At 53.6% G+C, this 23,213-nt stretch overlaps 12 protein-coding genes across 12 annotated transcripts; 4 read left to right on the forward strand and 8 right to left on the reverse strand.

Annotated features, from left to right (window-relative positions):
- Nucleotides 1-1,537: 1,537 nt before the first annotated feature.
- On the forward strand, nucleotides 1,538-2,023 carry M409DRAFT_22179 (uncharacterized protein; the record flags this gene model as incomplete). Its single annotated transcript, XM_033806219.1, has 1 exon — nucleotides 1,538-2,023. The coding sequence occupies one exon, from the start codon at nucleotides 1,538-1,540 to the stop codon at nucleotides 2,021-2,023; it is 486 nt and encodes a 161-aa protein (XP_033668257.1).
- Nucleotides 2,024-3,243: 1,220 nt separating this feature from the next.
- Nucleotides 3,244-4,032, reverse strand: M409DRAFT_53974 (uncharacterized protein; the record flags this gene model as incomplete). The annotated part of the gene is made up of 2 exons (XM_033812540.1): nucleotides 3,244-3,644; nucleotides 3,696-4,032. The coding sequence occupies 2 exons, from the start codon at nucleotides 4,030-4,032 to the stop codon at nucleotides 3,244-3,246; spliced, it is 738 nt and encodes a 245-aa protein (XP_033668258.1).
- Nucleotides 4,033-4,713: 681 nt separating this feature from the next.
- M409DRAFT_53975 (uncharacterized protein) lies at nucleotides 4,714-7,455 on the forward strand (the record flags this gene model as incomplete). The annotated part of the gene is made up of 1 exon (XM_033812541.1): nucleotides 4,714-7,455. The coding sequence occupies one exon, from the start codon at nucleotides 4,714-4,716 to the stop codon at nucleotides 7,453-7,455; it is 2,742 nt and encodes a 913-aa protein (XP_033668259.1).
- Nucleotides 7,456-8,248: 793 nt separating this feature from the next.
- Nucleotides 8,249-8,930, reverse strand: M409DRAFT_53976 (uncharacterized protein; the record flags this gene model as incomplete). Its single annotated transcript, XM_033812542.1, has 2 exons — nucleotides 8,249-8,493; nucleotides 8,531-8,930. The coding sequence occupies 2 exons, from the start codon at nucleotides 8,928-8,930 to the stop codon at nucleotides 8,249-8,251; spliced, it is 645 nt and encodes a 214-aa protein (XP_033668260.1).
- A 281-nt stretch (nucleotides 8,931-9,211) lies between these two features.
- On the forward strand, nucleotides 9,212-10,030 carry M409DRAFT_22183 (uncharacterized protein; the record flags this gene model as incomplete). The annotated part of the gene is made up of 1 exon (XM_033806220.1): nucleotides 9,212-10,030. The coding sequence occupies one exon, from the start codon at nucleotides 9,212-9,214 to the stop codon at nucleotides 10,028-10,030; it is 819 nt and encodes a 272-aa protein (XP_033668261.1).
- A 601-nt stretch (nucleotides 10,031-10,631) lies between these two features.
- On the forward strand, nucleotides 10,632-12,426 carry M409DRAFT_22184 (uncharacterized protein; the record flags this gene model as incomplete). The annotated part of the gene is made up of 4 exons (XM_033806221.1): nucleotides 10,632-10,976; nucleotides 11,027-11,147; nucleotides 11,224-11,916; nucleotides 11,972-12,426. 4 exons carry the CDS (start codon nucleotides 10,632-10,634, stop codon nucleotides 12,424-12,426), a joined length of 1,614 nt encoding a protein of 537 aa, XP_033668262.1.
- Nucleotides 12,427-13,071: 645 nt separating this feature from the next.
- Nucleotides 13,072-13,689, reverse strand: M409DRAFT_22185 (uncharacterized protein; the record flags this gene model as incomplete). The annotated part of the gene is made up of 1 exon (XM_033806222.1): nucleotides 13,072-13,689. The coding sequence occupies one exon, from the start codon at nucleotides 13,687-13,689 to the stop codon at nucleotides 13,072-13,074; it is 618 nt and encodes a 205-aa protein (XP_033668263.1).
- A 468-nt stretch (nucleotides 13,690-14,157) lies between these two features.
- M409DRAFT_22186 (uncharacterized protein) lies at nucleotides 14,158-14,697 on the reverse strand (the record flags this gene model as incomplete). Its single annotated transcript, XM_033806223.1, has 1 exon — nucleotides 14,158-14,697. The coding sequence occupies one exon, from the start codon at nucleotides 14,695-14,697 to the stop codon at nucleotides 14,158-14,160; it is 540 nt and encodes a 179-aa protein (XP_033668264.1).
- Nucleotides 14,698-15,658: 961 nt separating this feature from the next.
- On the reverse strand, nucleotides 15,659-17,748 carry M409DRAFT_53980 (uncharacterized protein; the record flags this gene model as incomplete). The annotated part of the gene is made up of 3 exons (XM_033812543.1): nucleotides 15,659-16,323; nucleotides 16,460-16,542; nucleotides 16,805-17,748. 3 exons carry the CDS (start codon nucleotides 17,746-17,748, stop codon nucleotides 15,659-15,661), a joined length of 1,692 nt encoding a protein of 563 aa, XP_033668265.1.
- Nucleotides 17,749-18,739: 991 nt separating this feature from the next.
- M409DRAFT_53981 (uncharacterized protein) lies at nucleotides 18,740-19,483 on the reverse strand (the record flags this gene model as incomplete). The annotated part of the gene is made up of 1 exon (XM_033812544.1): nucleotides 18,740-19,483. One exon carries the CDS (start codon nucleotides 19,481-19,483, stop codon nucleotides 18,740-18,742), a length of 744 nt encoding a protein of 247 aa, XP_033668266.1.
- A 708-nt stretch (nucleotides 19,484-20,191) lies between these two features.
- Nucleotides 20,192-21,013, reverse strand: M409DRAFT_22190 (uncharacterized protein; the record flags this gene model as incomplete). The annotated part of the gene is made up of 1 exon (XM_033806224.1): nucleotides 20,192-21,013. The coding sequence occupies one exon, from the start codon at nucleotides 21,011-21,013 to the stop codon at nucleotides 20,192-20,194; it is 822 nt and encodes a 273-aa protein (XP_033668267.1).
- A 443-nt stretch (nucleotides 21,014-21,456) lies between these two features.
- On the reverse strand, nucleotides 21,457-22,529 carry M409DRAFT_53983 (uncharacterized protein; the record flags this gene model as incomplete). The annotated part of the gene is made up of 4 exons (XM_033812545.1): nucleotides 21,457-22,024; nucleotides 22,106-22,140; nucleotides 22,244-22,318; nucleotides 22,425-22,529. 4 exons carry the CDS (start codon nucleotides 22,527-22,529, stop codon nucleotides 21,457-21,459), a joined length of 783 nt encoding a protein of 260 aa, XP_033668268.1.
- Between the last annotated feature and the right edge of the window lie 684 nt (nucleotides 22,530-23,213).

Below are 23,213 nucleotides of genomic sequence, written 5' to 3' on the forward strand. Positions count from 1 at the left end.
CTCGGGAGCAAGAGTTGAATGCGAGTGGCAAGGCATGATATACTTTGTGATATATAACCTGCCGGTTTTCCTTCGCGAGAACCACGTAAAAAGGCTTCAAGGTGGCCCAGTCAGGGCCAGAAGGCGTAGTACTGCTGTACCATGCATTGCCGAATTCGGAAGCTTGCGGTGCCCAGGCCCAGAAAGCCTTTGTAGAGATGAAATAGATCGAAGTCCAGGCACGCCGACCCTGTTTGAATCGATCGATGGACGATCCATGTCGACGTCGAAAATGAGGCTCAAAATCTGTTCATGCTTGTTTTCGGGCGTGATCCGAAATCTGTAGGGTTCACCGTGGTCTCGAGCGCCCGATCTGGTTGCCTCGTGGCCTCGCGGCTCCGGAAGGATTTGTGGCTGCAAGATAGCGCTTGCTGGGTGGCTGTCATTCGTCGCACAGCATACGCACGACGGACACTCCGGCATGCCCTTTGACGCAGGCTTCTCAATTGAGACTCATCTGGACGATCCAGGTCGCCCTTCTGTCGGCCCCCAAAGTCCGTTCATTGTTCTCCGGGTCCGTGCCACTGGTTTTGCAATATGTGGAATTGCAATGCAGATACCTGAGGACGCTTTTTTGTGGGTTTTCGATCCAGGCTGGCGAGCAGTCCTCATATGACGTATGGTGGAGCTGTTGTTCTGGAGCTTGGTGTATGCATCGCTGAAGCTCGTTGACGTGGGAGCCGCCATGCTTCGTCGGAGAGTTGTGGTACCTCGTCTCTATTAGGACGGGTGAAAAGATAGAGCCACCCCGCCGCCCCCCGGCACGAGTCTCGTGCGAGGGTCTGGTCGAGGATGTCGTATCAGCCTTCCACGGAGGACGGGCCCGTGAAGTTCAGACAAGCTTAGCGTGTCGGCCCGTGATACGAGCACAAATCGTTTAGCGACTTCACTTCACCTGGCTTCACTTCATTTCACTTAAATCAAATACCCATTTCACCGTCGCTTGCAGCTTCCAAAATACACCAATGATATGCAGCACACTCCATCGGGCAAGCCCCGTGAGACAAGGGAGAGAGATTTGAAGGGAAGAGGAGGGAAGCCTCGGGGGTTAGGTCCAAGTCTCGCACCGAGTGCGCTTGCACGGCTGCTGACGGATAATATTACCCTCATTTCCCTTCGCATAATTGACTCAATGTCTGTTTCGGTAGATTCAGCGACCAAGCAGTCGCACCGAGCCAGAATACATTTCCAGCAGGATCGGAACAAGACCCGTGCCATCGCGAGCACCTCGAGAGGAGACGTGCGGAAATATCGACATTGGCTAGCTTCTACGGCCGTGTCCGGGGTACCGACGACTCTTGACCCATCGATCGCACTCCCAAAGTACAATCACAACGAGCATGCGCTCGTCGTCGTCGCGTAAGTTACGGCAATCGTACATAAGGTCCACCTACTCGCCCACCGTGAACTTCGCGTTAAACACCGACTTTATCATCTTGTTGAAGCTCGAATCGAACCAAAGAGAGACCGAAAGACGAAAACAAGATACTGACGAACAATGCCATCAATAACGATCTGCGTATCTGTTCTTGTGGCTTCACTCGCCGCAGCCCAGACTCCAGATGGCTTCTCAATCAAATCACAGCTGCCCCTTCGAATCACGCTGAATCCTTTAAGGACACCCGTTGTCCCAGGCATGCTGGACCCAATCAACGAGACTGTTGCTGCTCCAACGCTTTACGTGCCTGACTTGACTGCGAGCAACACAACAACGAGCTACACAGCGATGATGATCGATGAAGCAGTTCCGCTTTTCCACTGGCTCCAGATCGAACTCGTCGAAGCCAGCTGCAGCAACAAGACCCTGAAGCCAGCCGCCAACTCTTCAAATAACGGCATTATCACTCCATTCGTCTGCCCTCAACCGCTGCGAGGGCAGGGGCCACATGGCTACGTGGTGCTCCTGTTCAGGCAGCCCGAGAGCTGGTCCATGCGGTCGAAGTACAGCAATATCGTTGATCCGAAGACGCCGACCGGGTCGTGAGTTTCAATGTCACGGACTTCGTGAGTGCCAGTGGGCTTTGGGGACGGTTGGTAGGGGCGACTTACCTCAGGGAAGACGATACCACATTGCTGAGCAGCACGCCTATCTCGACGGTGAGCTCAAGAACGACTGCGACTGCATCGGCCACTCCGACTATGTACACTGGAGGTGCAGAAACCCTGGACTTTCCGACCAAGTTCACAGGCACCGTGGGTGCTGTGGCAAATTTGGCTTTGTTTGTGTGATGAGGCGGTGGACGCACCATATCAATGCGGCAGCTATCCTCGATAACCTGAAGGTACAGACGTATGATATCTCTGCTCGATGGATTGGAGAACTTCAAGGTAACGGAGAAGAACATACAGAAAAGAAGTTGCTATAGATATTGAAACTAGCCTCTATCTCAAAATCCTCCTCCTCACACCTTCAAACTGCCCGTGGTCGCAGCGTGTATGTAGTCCTACCAAATTATATAGTCCTGGTCACCCATACATCCCTCTACTCTCCAAGCACCTATCTCCTCCTCCCCCTCTCCTAAAATTAACATCTATATACGCCCCTGAATCTCCTTCCTCTAACAAATGAACACGCCTGTCGGCAGTACCCGCTGACATTCACACTAGACTGGATGGTCTATTCGAAAAGGTAACAAACCTCTTTTCTTTGTTCTTGGTGGCGGCAGGCAGCAGTAGCAGGCAGCAAGCGGCAATTCGACATCGACAAGGAGCTAGTTCGAAATGGGGTGTTGCCCTCATCTTTTTTCTGCGTTTTTTCTTAATAGGGGTTTCTTTCAGCAATAGGTGCGTTTAGATACTTGCAGAGTAGAAAGGTATATTGGTAACTGCTCGAAATTTTGAACTTTTGCTGTAGATGTATTACCTCGGTCTGAAGGTATGTTAGTTGGACATCTACTACATAAAAGAAGGCTTTAGAGCAGTTTCTAGTAGCAAATCGATACATACTACTCTTTGTACTTTCCAACCTAAAAGAAGGATATCAACCTCAAGATCTCTCGTATTGGCAAGCCCGCGTCACTAGAAAGACGCCCTTTTAACTTGACGCTGGATTTGTCGTCCACACAGCCACATATGAGCTCGCTTCGGTGAAGTCCTTCTCCTCGTGTTGTATTGTCCCCTCGCCGTCTATTGCACGCTAGTACACTACTCCTCTCATGTAGAATGCAAGGCGAGTTTTCTTCCTCCTGCTCTTATCCCGAAATCCTACTCCGGATCACCCATCCCCTTCCAAGCCCCATTCCTCTCCGCAAACTCCAAAATCGCCCCAAAACTCCTACACTGATGCGTAACCCCATACCCATCCACGGCCTGCACCCTCACCCCATCAACAACCTTCGCCGGCTCCAGCGTCATGTCCCCCGCGCAGAGGATCGCCTGCCGCAGGTAATCGAAGCAGTGGTGGTTGTGCATGACGTCGATCTTGACGGGGTGATGGATTGTTTGGTTGAGAAGATCGAAGGTCTGTTGGCGCAGGGCTGTGAGGCAGTGGAGTTGGTGGAACATGGAGATGGAGTAGCCTTCTGTGTTTGTGGTGTTGGGGATGGTGAAGCCGCCGGAGAGGCCGTATTTGGAGGGGTTGGGGATTCGGATGAAGCCTTCGTCGCCTGGAAGGAAGTTGTTAGTTGGCTCGAGTGTGGTGATGAGGGGGTACTCACTGGGCTGCATCTTGTCCTCCCAGGTTGTCTTCCAGCTCTTCGTGCCAACACCATACACAAATTCAGGATGCCATTCGAAGACACGCGGGGTGTTGAATGGAAAGTCTGGTACAAACGACTGCGCATTTCGCCGATCGAAGTACCTCAGTCCAAGAAGAATCAGAACGCCAGCAACGACAGCACCTGCAAATCCAGCGGCCAGCACAGCTTCAATTCGATACACCTTCGGAAAGCGGTGAGGGTTCTTCGACTTGCTCGGCGTTCCCACTGGAAGTCCTTCATCCTGATCCAAGGATTGGTACGGCCTCGTGAAGATCGTGCCGATGTTGAGAGGCATGTTGGACGTGTTCGCCAAGGAGCCAAGGGACGGGATGTCTTGTATCGATGATGGACGGTTGCCGCTCTAGAAATGTTGAGTGGGTCCTTTGTGGATGTTCTAGCCTGGTGATGCTGCCATTGACGTGCCTCCAAACAATGAAAGTGGTTGCCGGAGGGGAACTTTTTGGGGCAGCACAAAGACCCAGGATGTGGTATTGAGGCCAGGATTAGGAATCTCCACCCCACGCCAGCATGTGTTAGACTTTGCCAACGATGCACGGATTCGAGCCTTCTTCCTGAGTCGTATTGCGAGGGCAACTTGGAAGATATGGAGACGTCGTATATTTGCGTGCGTTTGGGTAATTCGCAGCTCAGGCATGCGAAAAACGCCCCTGTTTCAATAGGAAGATTGTTTTGCTGGGTTTCGTAAACCAATGTTGTTCCAGATTCGGGTTATACCTTCCGGTACTAATGAGTTTTGTTTCGTACAGCAAACAATGTGGTAGCAGGCACTATACTAACTACGGGCTATATATGCCCAGCTCCTAGATGTATATTCAATGAAGCATCTAGGTTCACATGTATATAGTACTTGCCCTAGATAGTAGCTATCTCGTAAGAGGAGAACGTGGAGATATATTCTATCACGAGGTGAAATATGCTGCTTCTGAATCCGTGAAGCAAACGGGCCAAGCCTCACATGTACTTGCCCGGCCTTCGGCTTAGCCCGTGCACTACCAGGACTTGGCACGCGCGCTGTACGCGAAATTGGACACGTACTCTCAACCGTCGAAACATCACCAACATCACAACTTTCCGCGTGCATATTGCTGGCACGATGCTGAGAGATATCACGGGCAACCCGTACGCTGCGCGGCAGAAGGTTTTCGGCACCCACGAGCTGGTCGAGCAGATTCTCATCCGCCTCGCATCCCCGACCGCTATCGTCCGACTGAGCCACCTGAACGAGCATCCATACACTCTGATCCACAAGAGTTCGGGAGAGCAGCTCAAGAGGAAGTCCTTCCTGGCGCCTGCGAAGGACGGCGGCACCAAGTGGATCGTGGACCGAGATTCTCAGTTCCCTCGAGTGCTTTCCGTCCCAGCCAGCCATCAAGTCCCGCCACATGTCTTCAACCCTCACAACCCGCAACCACCGCCGCTCGTGCAATACCCTACAATCCTCAATCCCGCCCTCCTCAAAGACAAGTACTACAGCACACGCAAGCTGTTCGACCGGCTGGAGCTCTTCACCGAGTGCGTCAGCTTCATCCCGGACCTGGACATGCTTCTAAGCAACTTGGAGGGAATCCAGCACGATGGAGAGAGCTACAAGTGGACCATCTACAAAGCCATGCTCTCCCAGCCACCCGCCAAGCATGTCTGGATCGACTGGGACAAAAGCTTCGACGGACGGAGCTGGAACTACGAATCCGGAGTCGAACGTCTTCATAATGAGAACGGCATAACTCTTGAGCAGCTGTTGCGAGCCTACAGGTATTTGGCCGTCCAGGGACTCGACATCGTCGACATCCGCATCCCACGGGCCTTCTTCGTCGGCGAGCAAGAGTGGGATTGGGTTGAGGGCAAGTGCATGAAGCCTGGACCAGCTTTGTATCAAGCACCGATCGTAGAAGTCAAGCAACAGCGGACGCGTCAAGATCAAGAGGAACTTGAGGGGAGAGTGTGGTCGAATGAGGACCTCGCTGCTCGCATTTTGTCACAGGTTGAGCCAAAGCTAGTACTGGACCTGGCCGACGCGCACAGAACTTTCAACAACATCGCTCGCACGCTACGCCAGAAGAACATCCGCCAGGCAATGTTTATCGAGCCTGAAAGCCTCGACCTCTCAGCACCTCGCCTTGCCATTTGCCACGCCGAGTCCGCCGTGGAGTACTACGACTCCTCAACCCTCACCTACACTCCACCACCTGCCAGCTTAGAGGAGCTGTACTACAAGCCACACCTTCGAGAAGCAACTCTTGACGGCAAGATGGTCACGATCCTGGACATCCAGCGTCTGAACGAATCACTCTTCAAACGCAAAACTGATCTCGTCGGGCCCGAGGCTTTCTTAGTGTCTGGAGCACACGGGAGCATCATCAAGTTCAAGCGACAGATTCAAGCTACGAGCTTGCCCCAGCGACGTAAGAGACTTCCCTATGACATGACCATTTGCCACACGCCAGTCAAGAGCGTCTGGGTTGACTGGCATACCAAGACGCCGCTGTGGCAGAGGGACCAGAGCGGCATCCGACTCGGCGGCCATATCTTGAAAGCATCCAACGACGCTGTTGGCGTCACCTACCTCGACCTGGTGCAGGACTTCATCAGCTGCCGCCGTCATGAGTCCCAGGAGGTCGACGTCGAGAAGACCACGATCTACGTCCCTGGTGTGTGTTTCCCAACAGAGGGCGAAGTCGTACTCTTTCGCTCAGGCTGGTATGCCAGCACACAGAAGCAATTCAAGGACTGCTTCCAGCGTGAACGCTCACCAATCGACCCCGCCTGTGTTACACCAACTTCCACTGCACAAGCTGCACGCCCTCTCTCGCTATTCGAGACGCAGCTATCGACTGTTCAGACGAGCATGCGGCGATACGAGAGCCAGCAGCTGCAGCAGCAAATGCATTTCCCAAATCCTGCTGGTGATCGAATGGCGACCTTTGGCGTCGACCGCTTCGGCTTGCAAGCCACGAAGATCTCCAACCCCCTCTTCACGACCACTCCTCGATCGTCTCCAGTCAGCCACATGGCTGGAGTCACGCACAACCCACTTCAAGAGAGCAACATCGACGAGGCTCGCGGACCGCTTTCATTCATGGACATGTATCCTGCGCCTGTCACGGAGACCGACAGCAACGTGGACCTCTCAGAGAAAGGAGACTCTGACGGTGACTCCGGGCAGGACTTCGCAGATCCCACGGACCACGACTCCGCCGACGATCTCGACGATGAAATGGCTTTGGTCGAGGACCCAACTCCATTTCTTGATCCCGACTCTCCCTCTCGTCGCAATTCTGCATGGATGATTGACTCCGCCGCGTACGCCGCGCGCGCCAGCGTCTTCAGGGAGGATAGAAAGAAAAAGAAAGCGAGCCACGGCGGGATCATCCTCTCGCAGAACACCCATCAGGACATTGTTCGGCGCTTCGAGCGTCGATATAGGCGCAATCTAGCCCATGTCGACCTGTTCGCGACTGCTTTGAGAAAGGAGCCACCAGCCACGAAAGAGATTATGAGAGAGAATATGAGGCAGATCAAGCTGAAGATGGACTTTCGGCGGAAGTTCAAGGCAGCGGACGACGAGATGAAGAAGAGAGAGCTGGAGTGGATCCCGCTGCCTGAGGGTACGCCGAGGTCTTACAAGGAGGAGGAGCAGGAGGATGCGGAGATGATGTCTTTGTTGAAGGAGTTCGCTGCTGGAGAAGAGCAGCAGTAGATATTACTGCATCTGCCGAGCTAGCCAGCGAGCAGCATGTATCACTTCTGAAGCCATTCTGCGATGAACCCATGATTTTTCTCCCCGTTGAGTCGCCAGCTTCATATGCAACCACTACTTACCCACTCTACAGACTCCCCGCTCCCATCTTCCTACGAATCCTCTCCGCAAATGTGTATAGCACCATGCTGCCAGCACGAACACCGTGCGACGAGTCCTCTTCGTCGGCGCCAAAGAATGCGGCGCTAGATTGCATTTGTAGCATGGTAGAGCCGTGCCATGAAACCTCGTGCGAGGCCGTCTTCGAGTCCTGTATCAACTGGGTCCTCTGACATATCGGCCGTCAGGCAAACCCTCTTCGACTTCATCACGAGCTGTATTTTGCTCGAATCCTCTCTGAGCCCTTCTGCATGTTCCAGGGAACTTATAATTAAGGCCAGACGTTGAGAACGCTCTTATAAGAACTTGGATCAGAAGAGTATAAGATGGAGTTGGGCTTGGGTGACGGTTCTACAAAGCGATACAGGCCTGCAGCATGGGATAGTAGGAGTCTATGGTTGCAAATTGAGGTGATCATGTCTAGGATGCTTTTTGATTTCATGGTCTTGACCGCCTATCGAGTCTGTCTAAGAGCGAAACAATGCACAGACTTTGTCCTCTCTCTTTCTGCCAGGTCTTCCCACATTCGTTACCTCTCTCAGCAGCTTTATGATACACAAAGGCTTCCTCATGATGCTGCGACTGTCGGCTGCCCTCTTAGCCGTTGAGAATGGTGTCTCTTCCCTTGACGCTCTCAAACCCCCAATCGCTCTCTCTGCCCATCGCTCAGACGACCCAGCACCTCCGTGTACTTCTCCAATCTCAACCGCTGCCCGTACGGGAAGCGCGCTTCCATCGTCACGCTATCCGTACCCCTCGCCCCCTGCCGTCTGCACTCCCTCACCGCCTGGCGCAGCAGATCGCCGTACTTGACGCCGTTGGCATTGGTAACCGTAATGCGCGCGATCCAAGTGATAGGAGGAGGGGCCGGATACGCGACTTGAGGAGGTACAGGCCGATGTCCACGCATATCGACCGTGAGCATCGTCTGGCTTGGCCGCGTGAGGACCGCCTCCTTGCCCTTCCAGCGGCTGTGCTCCAGCAGCCACTCCTGGCTGAGGCTGGTCTCCAAGGTGGAACTGGTAGAATTGGCCGGGGTGCTCGTAGAATTGAAAGCGGTCTTTCTTGAACCACTTATACGACCGGGCGAACAGCAGGGGGTTGAGCTCCAGCGTCGTCGGCAGTGGAGGGGGGATGACGGGCAGGACGGCGGTGAAGAAGAGCTTCTGTTGCGCGGGGACGGCGGTGTCGATGATGTTCTTAATGGGGGAGGATAGGCGACGCAAGGTGAGGGTTTCGCGGAGCGTGAGATGGGAGAGGAGGGTCTCGAGGGAAGCGATTGGGACCAAGATACCGTGGCGGGTTGTGTTCGACATGATGTGCGATTTTGGCTGGGATACCTGTTAGCGTCGCGCTCTGGGTGAGGATACTGTATGGCTTACTTTGTGGTATGTCGATGTCGTTGCAGGTCAGAAGAAAGGAGGCGCGTAACTTCCAAATTTGGCGTGGGTAATTGTCCGGGCTTGCGATGCACGGGCCACCAAAACACGCATCACTCGCTTGCCGGACCTCGACTTCCATCTACAACACCACTTCACTCCAGACCATCATCCATCTCCGGTAGGACTCGCTGAACAGACTCGTCGACACCTGCACCATGCCTACAGACAAAGCGAAAGTCCTGGAGAAGGACGACATGATAATGAGGATGATCAAGAAACCAGCCAGAACCCTCGTCTACGAGACCACCGAGCTGCTGGAGCTGATCATCGGCCATCTCCCACCACTCGACATCATGAGCGGCAAGCGCATCAGCAATCGCATCGAGTCCGTCATCAACACCAACGCCATCAAAGACAAGATCAACTTCCGCGACGTCCTCACTCCGGCATGCTGCGTCGCCATCAACCCTGTCATCTTCGGCAAGGCACGCACGTCGAGCGGTCAGAGCTGTGGCCCTCCATCTGGTCTCGCGTGGTTCGACGACACCCTCAAGATCGAAAAGAACATCCTCTCCGGCACGATGCATCGTCGTCCTATCCACGCCAACAGCGCTTTCCGAAAGATGGCCATCTGCAGCCGCATCCGCGAGTATACCTCGATCAAGTTCGTCATGGAGACTATCACGACAGCTACGGTTCTAGCCGTGATGGATTTCTCTTACGGCTGGGGCGTCGGCAGCGTGATCACCGTGGAGGACATTTTGGAGAAGGTCGGATACATCGAGCGGATGCAGGTTCCCCTTGGCGACCTGGGCACGCTGGAGTTGAAGGGAAAGGTTGAGATCAACTTCGGGCCTGACATGGTGGTCTACATGGAGGGAAGGAAGGAGGGCCTTAGGTATGAGGAGGTCTGTGCCTCGGTCTTCGCAGAGGGTCAATGCTCCGCTCTCAAGCACCCGATGCGCAGGACATGCACCGGAAGTTTGCATCTGGAGACTAAGGGAAGGAGAGCAGAAGGCAAAAGCCCTGTTTGACGGCTGCGTGGCTGCTGGATCTCCTAGTAAGTGATAATTGGCTGCTACGTTTTTGTTTCTCTAAACAGCACACTAACCAAATGCAAACTAGTACGGATAAACCACGTTTCTTCATTGTCATACATCCTCAGGGTTCTTTGTCTCTGCGCACAAGTCTTATTTCCAGGTCTTTTGTTAAGACAAAGGACGTATATAGGTAGCACAGCACAGAACTATTGCTGACTCCATAACCATCTCAAATCGCTTCATCTGCACCTCGTGAGACGCCCACAGAACGGATGCTTTGAATCTCCTCGGAGACCATCTACTGAACTGCAGAAATGTTCAGGATCGGACTGACGATCCCCTGTGTACGTCCCTACTTCATATAACAATATTCCTTCCGCTATACCTATACAGACACCCTATGCACTCGACTAGCATACAGAATGTGATCAACGTAATATCTGGGCAGCAGCAAGGAGCGAAGTTCAGTCACATGCCAAACGCGTCGCGTTGGTGAATGTTCAGCATGAACCGTGCGTCTCGGCAGCGGCCGCACACCTGACGGCAGCTCTTAAAGTTCACAACTTCGAGTCTCAAACTTCCAACGACCATCATCATGGCTTCTGCGCTTTTGACGTCGCTCTGCGAACGCGCCAAAGCGGCCGAGACACTGGAGGACACCACTATTGTTTCCAAAGACTACTCCTGCAACAAGAACTGGCGGTGCTGCCGCTTCGAAGACGGCGATGTGGTCGTGAAGTTAACTCGACATCCCTCAGGCTGGCTTCTGCTCAGCAGCAGTGCTTTGGCTGAGGCCAGTCCAGTCCTCGCGAAAAGCTTTAGCAAGGAGTGGAATCGTGCGAAGACCGTGGTGTACCCACGAACTGGAGAGACTGTCAGAATCTTCACCCTGTCGTTGGTGTACGACTTCTATGCGGGAACTTGGTTCCTCGACTCGGAGGTACCAACAAGACCACATTCGCCTTCAACACCAGAGCTGACGCATCACAGACATCACCTCGCGGTATCTTTCAGGAGGAACTAGACAGACTGCACGTTCCCTTAGGACCCTATGACGATGACGAGGAGCTGCTGGAAGAGCTACGGGCCAAACATGGAAGGCTCCTCTCGAGTACCCATCACGCTCCATTCATATTCCCGTTCCCTGACGAAGTCTGGCCAGAGGACGAATTCAAACTAGTTACCAGCGATCCAGACTGTGATCGACCTGCAGTCTTTCTTTGCCATCCTGTGCGGCGAATCTCCGCAGCTTGCAGACCTGCTCGGACCAGATGCTGAAGAGTCCTACTCTATGTACCCGATCAACGGCGAGCCGAGAATCTACATGGCCCGGCACATGTTCAAGCACATCAACAACATCCTGTGCTATGCGAACTTCTATCAGTGCTTCGCCTTGGTCGCAGCATACTTGAAAAGCCTCCTAATGGACGATCCGGACATCTGGGAAGCGTGTGAGCAGTACTCTTGGCTCATCATCAAGACTGCTGAGGCCCTGCGCTGGCAAGAGCTCTACGACGACTGCCTGCGTCACATCTTTCGGCATCATTCGACTTTTGGTCCAGGATCCCCAATACGCTTCGCCACACTTGGACTCACCGTGGACTCATTCCAAGACAACTTCTATCGTGCGATGGCGTGGCATGAGCAAGTTATCCAGGAGATTCGGCATGCATTGGCCACCGTGCACTTGCCGGCCATTGGTGATCCCAAGTACAAGACCTGGGGCGGATGGGATGGGGAGGTCTACGACGAGGAGAGCTTTTCAGATCGGGATGAGCTGGCCGCTCTGATTGCGTCGGGCATCTACTCGAACTCTCCTCTCGCACGTTGTGGGCATGTGGCGCAACCTGGCTGCTACTCAGACACCGATATCTGGCCCGGTAAGCACGTAATAGCAGTGGTTACGTAGTACGTATTTCCTACACCGTATCCAAGACACGGTTCCGCTGACAGCACCTGAAAGAGATCTCCCCGGCATCTATGACATGGTCATGACCGCCAGTCGCTCGCAGAACCCAGCCAAGATCCTCGATGGCATGAAGCCAGAAGAGGCAGCCCTCAAAATGAAGCTCGCCGCTATCTGCGACACTATTGCGATGACGACGGCGATCAGGAAAAACCTGTCATTGTTGGTGATCGATGCATCCCAAGTCTTGCAGAACGCCTTCGAGGCGAACTATCACACAGGTCGACCCAAACTGACGCCAGCCCATCATCCGAGCACCGAGTACTTCACCAACTACGACATTACCGAGGAGGATCGTCCGTGGCAAGAGCCATACGAGTGGGAAGGCGAGCCGTTCGACATGGTGCATGGCCCTCACCAGCCAGCCAGCGGCGAGTGGCTTGATGCCTTGGAATTCTTCGAGCTGGACGTGACAGTGGACTGAACTGTGGAGATTTTTTTTCTGGTCCAGTCAGAATGCGCGGCGGAGACAGGGTTGTTTTGCGACGGGAGAAGGAAGAAGGCAAAGTCGACGGTTGTAGGTCGGAACACTGTTCTCTCGAGCGCCGCCCGCGTACCGTCGAATCCTTGAAGACCATCAAGTCCATCATTCAAGAGCACACGGATAGCCCCTTCTCGTGTGTGTGTCTGTTGATTGACTAGTGATGATGATTTCGGTATCAGCATGGGAAGGCAAGCTGCGCGAAGAATGATTATTAAACCAGCGGAAAGATGAGGTATAGAGGAGGACAGTGGCGGTAGTAGAAGCTCTAAGATTAGAATGAGGATCCTCGGGAGCAGATGAGGAGGAAGAGGAATAGAGGTTCAACACAAGTCGACGACCGGGTGATCGTATAGGAGATGGAACAATGAACTCCCAACTCCTCATCAGCAGACGAGGTGCATTACGACCTTCATGACATTCCTTTTTGCTGGTGTTCCGCCTCGCCACCTCATGTTTCCCGGCCACGTTTGCCTCAGCAAAGTATCCACTGCATCCCTAGCCACCATGCCACTTCCCTCCTGTACTCGTCATCCGTCGTTCGTGTTTGCTCTCGCCTTGAACCTCCAGGACCATCCTCATAGCATCTCAAATGAAAAGCTCCGTGCGCCAGTAGTCGATCACCCACTCCTCTCCTCGCTGCACCATCAACATCTGTGCCGTCTTCTCGAAATCCGCATATCGCACCACGCCGTCCTCCCCAGGTTGGACCTCCAAGACTTTCGATCTTCCATGGTATAGCTCTCCCGTCTCGCTGTCGTGCTTGGCCAGTTTGAAGCGTACAGTCATGGCAGTATGCACCTTCTCCGAGAACAGCATCAGCAGCCGGATGTCGTTGGGATGAAGCGGGGTTGTTGGGTTGACGATGGATCTCAGCAAGCCGTACCCAGACGTGACTTGGCGGAGGAGGATAGGGTTGCAGATGGGATGCTCAGTCTCTGCATCGACGCTTGGGAGGAGGAAGAGGCGTTTCTTGAGGGCGATGGAGGTGTCGATGAGGTGGCGAAACCGCTTTTCGGTGCGGCGGAGGCGGACGATGTCGGTGGGAGGGAGTTGTCCCAGGATCATTTCGAGGAGCTCCGGGGTGTTGATGGCCTTCTCACACCCACGGAGCAAGTGGAGGTCTTTGGGCGGCGGGAGCATGTTCGCCTCGTAGGCGTATTCGAGCATGCGCGGGGGCATGCGTTGAGCGGAAGAACCAGACATCTTTCTCGCTGTTTTGCCTAGGGTCTACGATGCTATGAGGGATGATGATGGCGCGGGAGGTGTCGTAGAGGTTGGGATGCCGGCGAGAAGAGAGCGTATGGCTTGGGTGAAGCAGATTTGAGACGGCGGTGGGCGCGCCGTGCCAATGACGCCGGTCACGTGGGAGACTTCTCCTGAATTTGCGCATCTATCCCCACGAATCCACGAGACGTCTACACCAGTAGTATTAAGCGCTGGCATGGTGCGTTCTACAGTTACGGGGAAGACTGGTAATTGTTTGTGGTGCGAAACTCATTTGCCTTGTCTATACCACAGCGTACGAGGTCCTAGTTTACCTTCCCCTGCGCGGAACTACAACCGTCTCCTCCGAGATTGAACGACTCCCAACTTATTCAACTCGTCCAAGATCTCGACCTCGACCCGGTGAATATCCAACGTCCAGCCCTTCCCGTGCTTCTTGAACGAGGCCTAAATGACCGCCTGCAAGTGTGCCACTAGTACGCCCTGACGAGTAAACAGGGTCTCCTGCTCACTTCTGTGCTCAGTCCACGCCTTCCGGAATGCCGTGGGCGGATGATGTCGGTAAAGCACCCAACTAATCTCGACAATCTTGGCTGGTTGCTGTGCGAGGTACATGAGGATGCGGGAGTCGTAGTCTGAGAGAGGCGTAGACAGGTCGACTTTGAAGTAGCCGAAGTAGCTTGGCACGCTACAGTCGAAGAGGACTGGGTTGAGGAATGGTCCGAGGCAGGCCTTGGGCGCAGTCTTGTCTTTGACCAGGAACATCTTCGTCTTGATGGAGACCGAGCCGTCGATGAAGTCGCGGAACCACTTGCTCACGCGGCGCATGGTGACAATCTGCTTCAGATCGAGGAGGCAAGTAATCATTTCGAAGAGTTCGTTCGCATCGAAGATGCCATTGCAGCCACGCAAGCTGTGGAGGCGCTCATGGATGGGCAGGTCACGGTTGGGAGCCTCGTCATTGCCGTTGATCTGAGCTGAAGCCATCTTCGAGTCTTGTGTTGTCAAAGTAGCGCAAAGAGGTTGGGTGCTGCGAAGTGTCAGTTGCATCTCCTTGCTGTTCACGATGCGCCAACGATCACCTTGTATGAAGTCGAACGAGAAGGCTGTTTGACTGCCGTGCTGAGATTTATCTTGCGAGGCGAATCAGGTCGATGTTGTCTGGAACTTTGCGAGGAGCTGATCAGCAGAGTGCGCTGCGATATTTGTCAGTCGCGTAGTATCAGTCTTGAATATATGGTTTCGAACTTTCTGGGATTGAAATCGCGTGAAGTAGGCGCAGAATGTTCCTCTTGATCGAAGGAAGTTGTGGTGGTGGTGGAAGTGTTTGCACGACGATGGCTTTGAAAGGCGGACGTCCATACGCCGTCACGTGGCTCGAGCACCGGCGAGTCACTCGGCCGCCTGCCAAGTGGGAGAGGGCGTTGTATTCCGTCAATATCAGTGTGTTCAAGAGTTAGATATTCCCTGTCGTCGTGGATAGATTGTGCTTCTCCCCGGTGAAGTATGCCTCTAAACCCAAGCAGGAAGAAGGCCAATCAGCAGCAAGAACTGGGAGGACAAGAGTATCGTAGAATGTATACATATATGCCTTACGGGGTCCTCGATTTGCGGCGCATAGCGCTACCGCCACGCTCCGAGTTGGGATGGTTCTTTGTTTCTGGAAGGCGGACTGCCTCGTTAAGCACGTGGGAGACATGGCACAACGATCAATCCTACCTGGAAGTTCGTGGTTCCCGGAAAGTAGCCTCACCTCACAAAGCGCTGGAATAGCAGATTGCGTGCACTTTCTCGATTGTCTCCCCATATCTACTCGCGGCCACGCCATTACGTCTCTGCCCCTCCTACCAGTCCAACCCCCTTTCTCGGGGATACATCTGCAGTTTCGTCGCGCACTTCTTTCCCTTACACCCATTACCCTGGCTCACACAGCCCGCATCATAATACCCTACTCATCTTCCTTCCCCTCTTCCTGGCCCCCCCACTCCATATCGATCTCCACAATCGACTCGGCACAGTCCACCTTGTAGCCCTTAGGTACCCATTCTAGACATTCTCCCACCAGATCCTCCAGGTCTGTGTACCTCGCTCCCTTCTCCATGTACATCGTTGTGATATACCCGTCAAGCGAGCTATCAACATCTTCCCGGGCGAACGTGAGCACGAAATGGAGCTGGCCTGGGGGCTGCACGAGGAGCATGTTGCCGCGGACGTCGTTGGCTGGGAGTGGGGTCGAGGGGTTCATCTTGAGGTTGCGGTTGGCAAAGACGGCGGGATTGAGCTCGGGCGAGGAGGCGTTGATGGTCTTATCCGCCTTCAGCCACAAGTGCTTGCTAATAGCCGTGGATGTGCGGATGGTGTCGAGGAAAAATCTGCTGGTGCGGCAGAGGCGGAAGACGTCGGATGGCTCCATCTCGAGGATGATCATCTCGAGGAGCTCGGGGGTCTCGAGGACACTGTAGAAGCCGCGGAGTCGGAAGAGGGGATGGGATGTTGTACGTTGGGATTTGGTGGAGCGTGTCTCTTGGGAGTGGTAGTCTCGGCCATTGTGAAGGATTTGCTGCTGTGCTGGGCGGGAGTGCAGTTTGACGGCGATTGTGTGACGGGATTGTTCTTGAGGAAGTGGTGTTTAAAGTTTACGAAGCCTAAGACGAGTTTGGCTTCAGCTGTTCCATATTCCTAACGGAGGACACTCTCCCGGCTCGACAGTGCCGAATGGTGAGCGATACGCATTTCTGCGTGCCCATACCAAAGTCCTTCGAATCTCGATCCAATGGTGCAACGGGTGCTCCGGCGTTGTTGTGCATAGGGCAAGCCGACGAGCCTCCATATCTTGCGGTGTCGTTCCCGTTGTTCGAGTGACCCGCTCAACAGGTTGAATACGCTACCTTTCACGCTGAAATGCGACTTTCAATGGCGCTTGTCCGTGGTTCGGAGCGCTGCACGACATGTCCGGCAACAAGCAGTTCCAGCCTAAACGTCAAACCCCACTCGGCGCCGTCCTCATCTGAAACCCCTCATCTTATACTGAGTCGAGTAAGATGGTCGGGACCGGACGACATGGAGCAATTTGCGTTCTTCGTCAGTTGCAGACACTGGCGTCCAGCCTGTTTCGTGCTGGCCCAGTACCCAGTCCTTCTCGCCAGCCGCATGATTTCGTTCCAGAATCTCAGCTACTTTCATCATATCGAGCGCTGTGGCAGGTCCCACTTCAGCGATGGCTGAGACATCCCCACGATGCATTGTACCCCACTGCGAAGTCCACATCTGCTCATTTCCCGTTCGTCTCCGTAGTCGATCTGGGAATGTCAACCTGACGGAAGTTGGTAAGGCTGGCAGCGTCAAGTAGGTGCGGCCTACCGCTGTTTGGAGGCCTTTTAGGGCTACTTGGAGTTCCTGTGGGCTCCCAATCGAAATTGAAAAGGTCGCAGATAGATCGCCACGGATCCAGTAAGTTGCACCCATCGATGGAGCGGCCTTGAACTGGAGAGTGATGGCACTACAGTCTGACTTGGGTGTCTTCCACTTTTCCATGAAGAAGGAGTTGAGCTGCAACGGAGGCTGTAGCTCCCTCCTCAAAACAGCATCCTGGCCAGGCTCGATAACATCTCTGGGATTGGTGAAGGTCACAGACCGAAGCTTGGGCAGATCCTGGATGGCCGAGCGGAATGTGTGCGATACGTCTCGAAGGCTGAACAGCTGTTTCGGTGGGCAAAACGACAAGACTCGTTCCAGAAGCTCGGTAATGCCAAGGACTCGTTGGGAGGCGTTTCGTAGTTGTGACTCCCGCATCACGGCCACTTTTTGCCTCATATCTTCCATCTCGATTGACACATTTTCCAGTCTCAACTCCACTTCGTCCAGCTTTCGTCGCAGAGCTTCGTTTTCTGTAATCAAGGTCGAGTTGTTTGCTTCGAGTTGATCCATCCTCTTGATCAGCCGAGTGAGGATATCGTCGTTGGTGGTTGTGGCATCTCTGGGCTCGCCAGCGAATATCTCGTGCTCAACATTCATACTTCGTCGTCCAGGTCGGCGCATGAAAAGAGAAGGTTGGACTGTTGAGTGTCAACTGTGAAACAGTGGCGAAGCGAGGTTGAAATAGGCTTGTCAACGGTCCGCGCCGATCGTACTACGAGATCCACTTGGCTGACCTCATCGACGCCAGGACCGATATGGCATTTCTGAACTTCATGCCATCCTGTTTTCGTTTGCGGGCCACAAAGTTGGAGGCTTTCTTAGAGAGTATTGGCCATTGATATCCCGTATATTTGCAACCGCTTCCAGAGGATCCAAGGTAGACTCGATCTCTGGCGGGACATCATCGCGCCAAGATCCCCAAGAAACGCCACAGCTATTCTTAGCCTCGTTGCCAAAGATTGTGTAACAGGTTGGCGAATAAGAAATGGGATGTGCGACCTACCTCTACAATAGTCCTTGAGAAAGGTTCTGGGTAGACGATGCATTCATATGTGTGGCAGAACAAAAGGCAATGTTGAGAGCATAGTAAAGCAGAACGATACTAGGACGTGTAGCAGAATCGCATTTCAGTGGTTCGAGGAGTACAGTGATGATGGACCCGCGGTACTCGTATTCTCCTTCGTTTTCTGGTCTTGAAAAGGGTCCCGCGGAATTGCTCCATCATCCCCGATTGTTCTGCCTTGACCAAGCCATGCGAATACAATACCACTTTGTGGCACCCGTAGAGTAGATGGAGATGCCCCCTTGTTCTTGTATGAATCGTTTCTGACGTATGTCAGTCAGTGTTTCCATTCAGGCAATGCTGATCTTCTCATCATGTTCAATCTCTCAACCCAGCGAACGTCACAAGAACCTCAATGCCATCAAGATCCATCCCAGAAACCTCGTTCTGCACCCACTCCTGAACGGCCGATCGAGTGATGGTGAACCACTTCGGGAACTCAAGCTGCAAAGGCAGCTGCGAGGCTTTCCAGTAGATAACGACCTCCAGATTTTGGACCTCAACAAATCCCAAAGCCCTGAAGGCTCGAAGAGGATGCAACCAGTCGAGCTAACCGCCTCCGAAGATATCTTCGTAGAAAACGTCGCTCACGAGCAGGCTGATGGGTAGGGGAACGAACATGCGGACATGGCGGATGGAGGACCTGGTGGCGGTATGGGGAAGGTGTAACCCTTTGAACTTGCCGAACTCGTTCATGTCGTATGCGATGTAGGTATCTTTGGTGAAGTAGGAGCGGATCTCGGTCAGGGTGCGGCGGGCCAGCAGCCGATCGGTGAAGATCTCGGCATCTGATGGCCTCTTGTCGCAAAGGAGCATGATCTGTCTGGCTACGGAAGTGGGCTTGGCACAAAGGCCGAAGCGATTGTTGCCATTGAAGAGGGCGCTGAGTTCATGGAAGAGTTGCTTGTTGATGTAGAAGCTTCGAAAGAGTACTTTGAGGCTGGATTCTGCGTAGGGAAAGTTGACGTCGTTCCGATCGCCGTCCGGATTGAATGCGGCGCTGGTTGCGACGTCGAGGAGGATACGATTGCGTAGTTCCCCTGGGAGGCCGAGAAGGCAGGCTTTTGGATTGCGAGGGCTGGCTGCCATGGTGCGTACTTGACGTCGGGGTATTGGGGTGTATATGGAGGAGCGTATGCCTTTGGTATCGAGATGCGTATAGAGGAGGACACGATTGTGAGGTTGTCGAAAAACAGGTGGGTGGTCGACGTGTTGCAGGGTCTGTTTGTTTACAGCGACGAACAGTCTAAATCCCGCAGCGGGGGAGACAATCTCGGCCGCAGGCGAGTCCATCGTGACGTCGCGGGAGAGGGCGAGGAGGCTTTGCTGATGGCTATAGTTCAAAGATCGACCGCATTCCGTTCGAAGGTGCTACAATAGCAGCGTACTACGAAAAATTAGGTAAGTGGCCAACAACGGCGATACAGAACTGCATGTGTACCGGGATATGCACCATATGTCATTACCATGTACTCATCGCAAGAGGTATATAGCAACGAACACAAGTATGGCCTTGCCCCAGGGTATGTAATTATTACTTGGAATAGATGTAGAAGGTAAGCACCACAGTGTTTCAAAACAACGGCATGTCGTATTGATGTCTAGTCTACGGCCCATGTTCAATCTCTGAGATCATACATCTGAAGAAAACAAAAAAGACTAATCTCGTCCTTGGAGTTATAGGATTGCTGTTGTGTGAACAAAGAAGCAAAACCAAGGCCCCAAGAAGGAAAGACGCATGATGAGACGACCTAGCCCGCTCCGATTTCATGCCCAAGTCTTTCATCAACTCTCTTCGCGCCCAGCATCGCCTTGAACGGTATCCAGCAGACCAATCCTCCCCTCTTTCTGCCAGCGATCCCAAAACATGACTCCATTCCTTCCACTGTCCTGTTGAGTAGGAGGCAAAGGCCCGAAACCCGCACTCAACGCACCCTAGCGTCCAAGGCATCATAGCTGTGATCATCCGTCCTAGACAACCGCCCCTCACAGAAGCTGCGTTCACCGTGTCTCGCCATACACAATCTCGAGACTGTACTCGATACCCTCCAAATCCATTCCCGTCACGTGCTCTTGTATCCACTCTTCCACACTGCGGCTCGTACTCGTTCCTTGGGACTCGCTGTCTCCCGCGACAGTGACCTTCTTGGTGTCTTTAACCATGATTTGGGTGCTGAAGTACTTGACCACGACATGCAGCTTCTTCAATTTCACGAACCCAATCTTCTTGATTTCACGAAGCGGGTAAAGCCAGTCCGTACCGTCGGCGCCACAGGTGTAGGAGTACTGCAGGCTGCTACCGTCGATGAATCGTGGGGCCAGAAGATGAAGCTGTAGGAACCGGATGCTTTGGCGGACGGCAGGATGGGGCATGAGCATGGTCATCACGGCCGTTCTCTCGATATTCTTGGGGTGGGTAATGAAGTAGGCGATGCGAGTTCTGTGCGTCTGGAAAGTCGAGATCTTCTTGGCCTCCGTGATCTTCTGGAGTCTGCCAGACCTCCATTTTGCAGTGGCCATGTCGAAGTTGCCATTGGGGTGGCCGTACAGCGGTAGGTGGCTCTTCATCATCTCCTCAGTGGATAGAGACAGGGTTATGTGTCCGAAGAAAAGCGTGCGCAGCTCCCGCAGCATTTGCTTGTTGGCGCGGAATGGGCGGAAGATGATGTTCTTGCCCATAGTGAGGGACTGCAGGGTGAACACTTGCTTCTCTCCGTTCGCCTTGAAGATATGATGCATGGCGACGTCGAGGAAGATGCGGTTGCGAATCTCAGGAGGGCTGCCAAGGAGGCTGGCGCGTCGGTATTCGACTTGCTGAGCCATGGTGATGCAGGTGTTTGTCTAGGTCGAAACAGTTCATTGGATGGCGTGACTGTAGTGGGTTTGGCGGTGGGAGTCTTACATGCCTCGCGCTGTCACTCTAGAGGGATCGGTGATGCGAGTGTGTTTGCGACACGGGAATGTGTTCAATCCTCAAATTTCGGGAAAAGCCCGCGACGCCCGACTATTCACGCCCTTCAGGGGACCGGTCGAGGAGGCCTCGCGAACGTGAACACCAAGTCACTTGTTCAGTAGTCGATGATCACGAAAAAAACATCAGTGGCTCCCCGCCCCGTTCTCATCTTCTATGCTCTCGGTGCCATCAACAGCATGTAGTACAATAGCTTTGGAACAGAATGACAGTGTGCGAGAGATAACACGTTCAGCGCTGCTTTGGGTATCTGTTTTGTGACCACTCTCGCTCTCGCAGCCCTCCCACCGAGCTCCTATTCTTCCTGCTTGTCTGGGAGGCTCGCCACATTCTCCCTCGTCTTCACCGGGATCCTGATGCCTCGGTTCGCCAGGGAGCTGTACGTAGGAGTGGGATAGTAGGGTGTGTCGTTACCCTCATCTCCGCCCGCGGCCTGCTCTGGGACGACATCAGTGGCCGACTCGAGACCAGCGCTTCCCTCCTCTCCCTCCTCTCCCTCCTCTCCCTCGTTCACAGACACCTCGGTGTCGTAAGCCAACCCCTCATCTCCCTCCCGCCAGACTAATTGGTCTTCGGGCTGATCGTCGCCCACATCAGTCTCCTCGCCTCCCTCCACTTCCACTTCTGCCTCCTCATTCTTCTCCGATTCTTCGTCATCTTCCGGGGCACTGGCACTCTTCTTCGTCTGCTTCTTCAACCGCTTGCTGGCGGGACGAGAGCCAGACGAGGGAGCAGAGCGCTTCTTGGTAGTGGGCTGCGCCCCAGATGATGGCGCCGGTGCCTCAATGCACTCGGCGGCGGTGAGACCGCGCTTTGCACACCGCTCGCAAGGGCGCTGCCGGTCGCAGCCCTTCTTGTCGGCTCTGCAACGCGTGCAGCTGCGTGCGAGCATGATGCTGAGAAAGGTCAGAACGCGTGCACGCGAGAGGAGAGACAAAGCTTACGCGGCGGAGTATGGAGAGTCGGTGTGTGAAAGAGCCTGGAAAAAGGAGGCAGCGCTGAACTTCTATGTGAGGGATCTGTTGAGCGTCAGCATCTGCAATGTATCTCAAGCATTATTGGTATCGACCGAGCCGACTTACAGAAGTTTGTGGTGTTTGTGTCTGGTGGAGAGAAGGAGAGAGAGAGGTGCGACCGTGGCAGAAGATGTTGGCAGTCTGAACGTGTTCCGTTTGGTCAGTGCGTCCCGCTTTGCGTCATCGAATTCACTCATGTGAAGCTTGGCGGGGTTCAGCGACGGGCAAGGGTGGAGGATTTGCTTACCATGGATACTGCCGCATATACGTGTTTACGTGGGGCGATTGAAGCGCTGATCTGTAAGGTGTATACTGAGGTGAGCACGTAGTGTATAGCTGAAGACTTTCGCATAGGAGGGATGGAGAAGAGGATGGTGTGGGAAGGTCCGATTTTGGGCTTGGATGATTGTCTATATACTCTGGTAGTTGCTTGCTACTTTCAAGCCAGAGGGAATTAGTACGTTCTCGCATTATTCTCATTGAAAGAGCCATCAAAGAAGCAGTAATTGGAGAAGGCCATCACCGAAGCTTCTACCAAATTGGCGCAAAGAGAAACGTCTCCAATCTTCCCGGCCGTCGTGCTCCAACAGGTATTCGCTGTACTTCTCTAAGTTCACTTTTCGTGCATTTCTGTGCCAGATCTTTCGTACGGCAGGAGACATGGAGAACAGAGCCTCCCTAGCCAAAGACGCTCAACGTGTGGCTCAAGGACCTTTCCCAGAATCGCCAATTCCAGGAAGATGAATATCGTTAATGTGGGTCGATGATGCACTCAACAAATCTGGTTCTTTCGTTTGGACACGCAGCTCATTGAGATGTTGGTATCGCTCAGACATGTGGATGATATAAATGCTCGGGTCGTTGACCGCAATCGCGGCTGCATGTGTCATATTCATTGCAGCGTAAGACTTTGATAATCACGGCCAGTGAGTATCTGTTTGTCAGGCAACTCTGCTCTCAAGACTTGACAGACTGATCTACACTATTCATGATGGAAGATACCTCTGCTGCTCCGGCGCTGCCCTGAGCCCGCCCC

Source organism: Zasmidium cellare (assembly GCF_010093935.1).
Source record: "Zasmidium cellare ATCC 36951 unplaced genomic scaffold M409scaffold_15, whole genome shotgun sequence".
In the NCBI taxonomy this organism is placed as follows: domain Eukaryota; kingdom Fungi; phylum Ascomycota; class Dothideomycetes; order Mycosphaerellales; family Mycosphaerellaceae; genus Zasmidium; species Zasmidium cellare.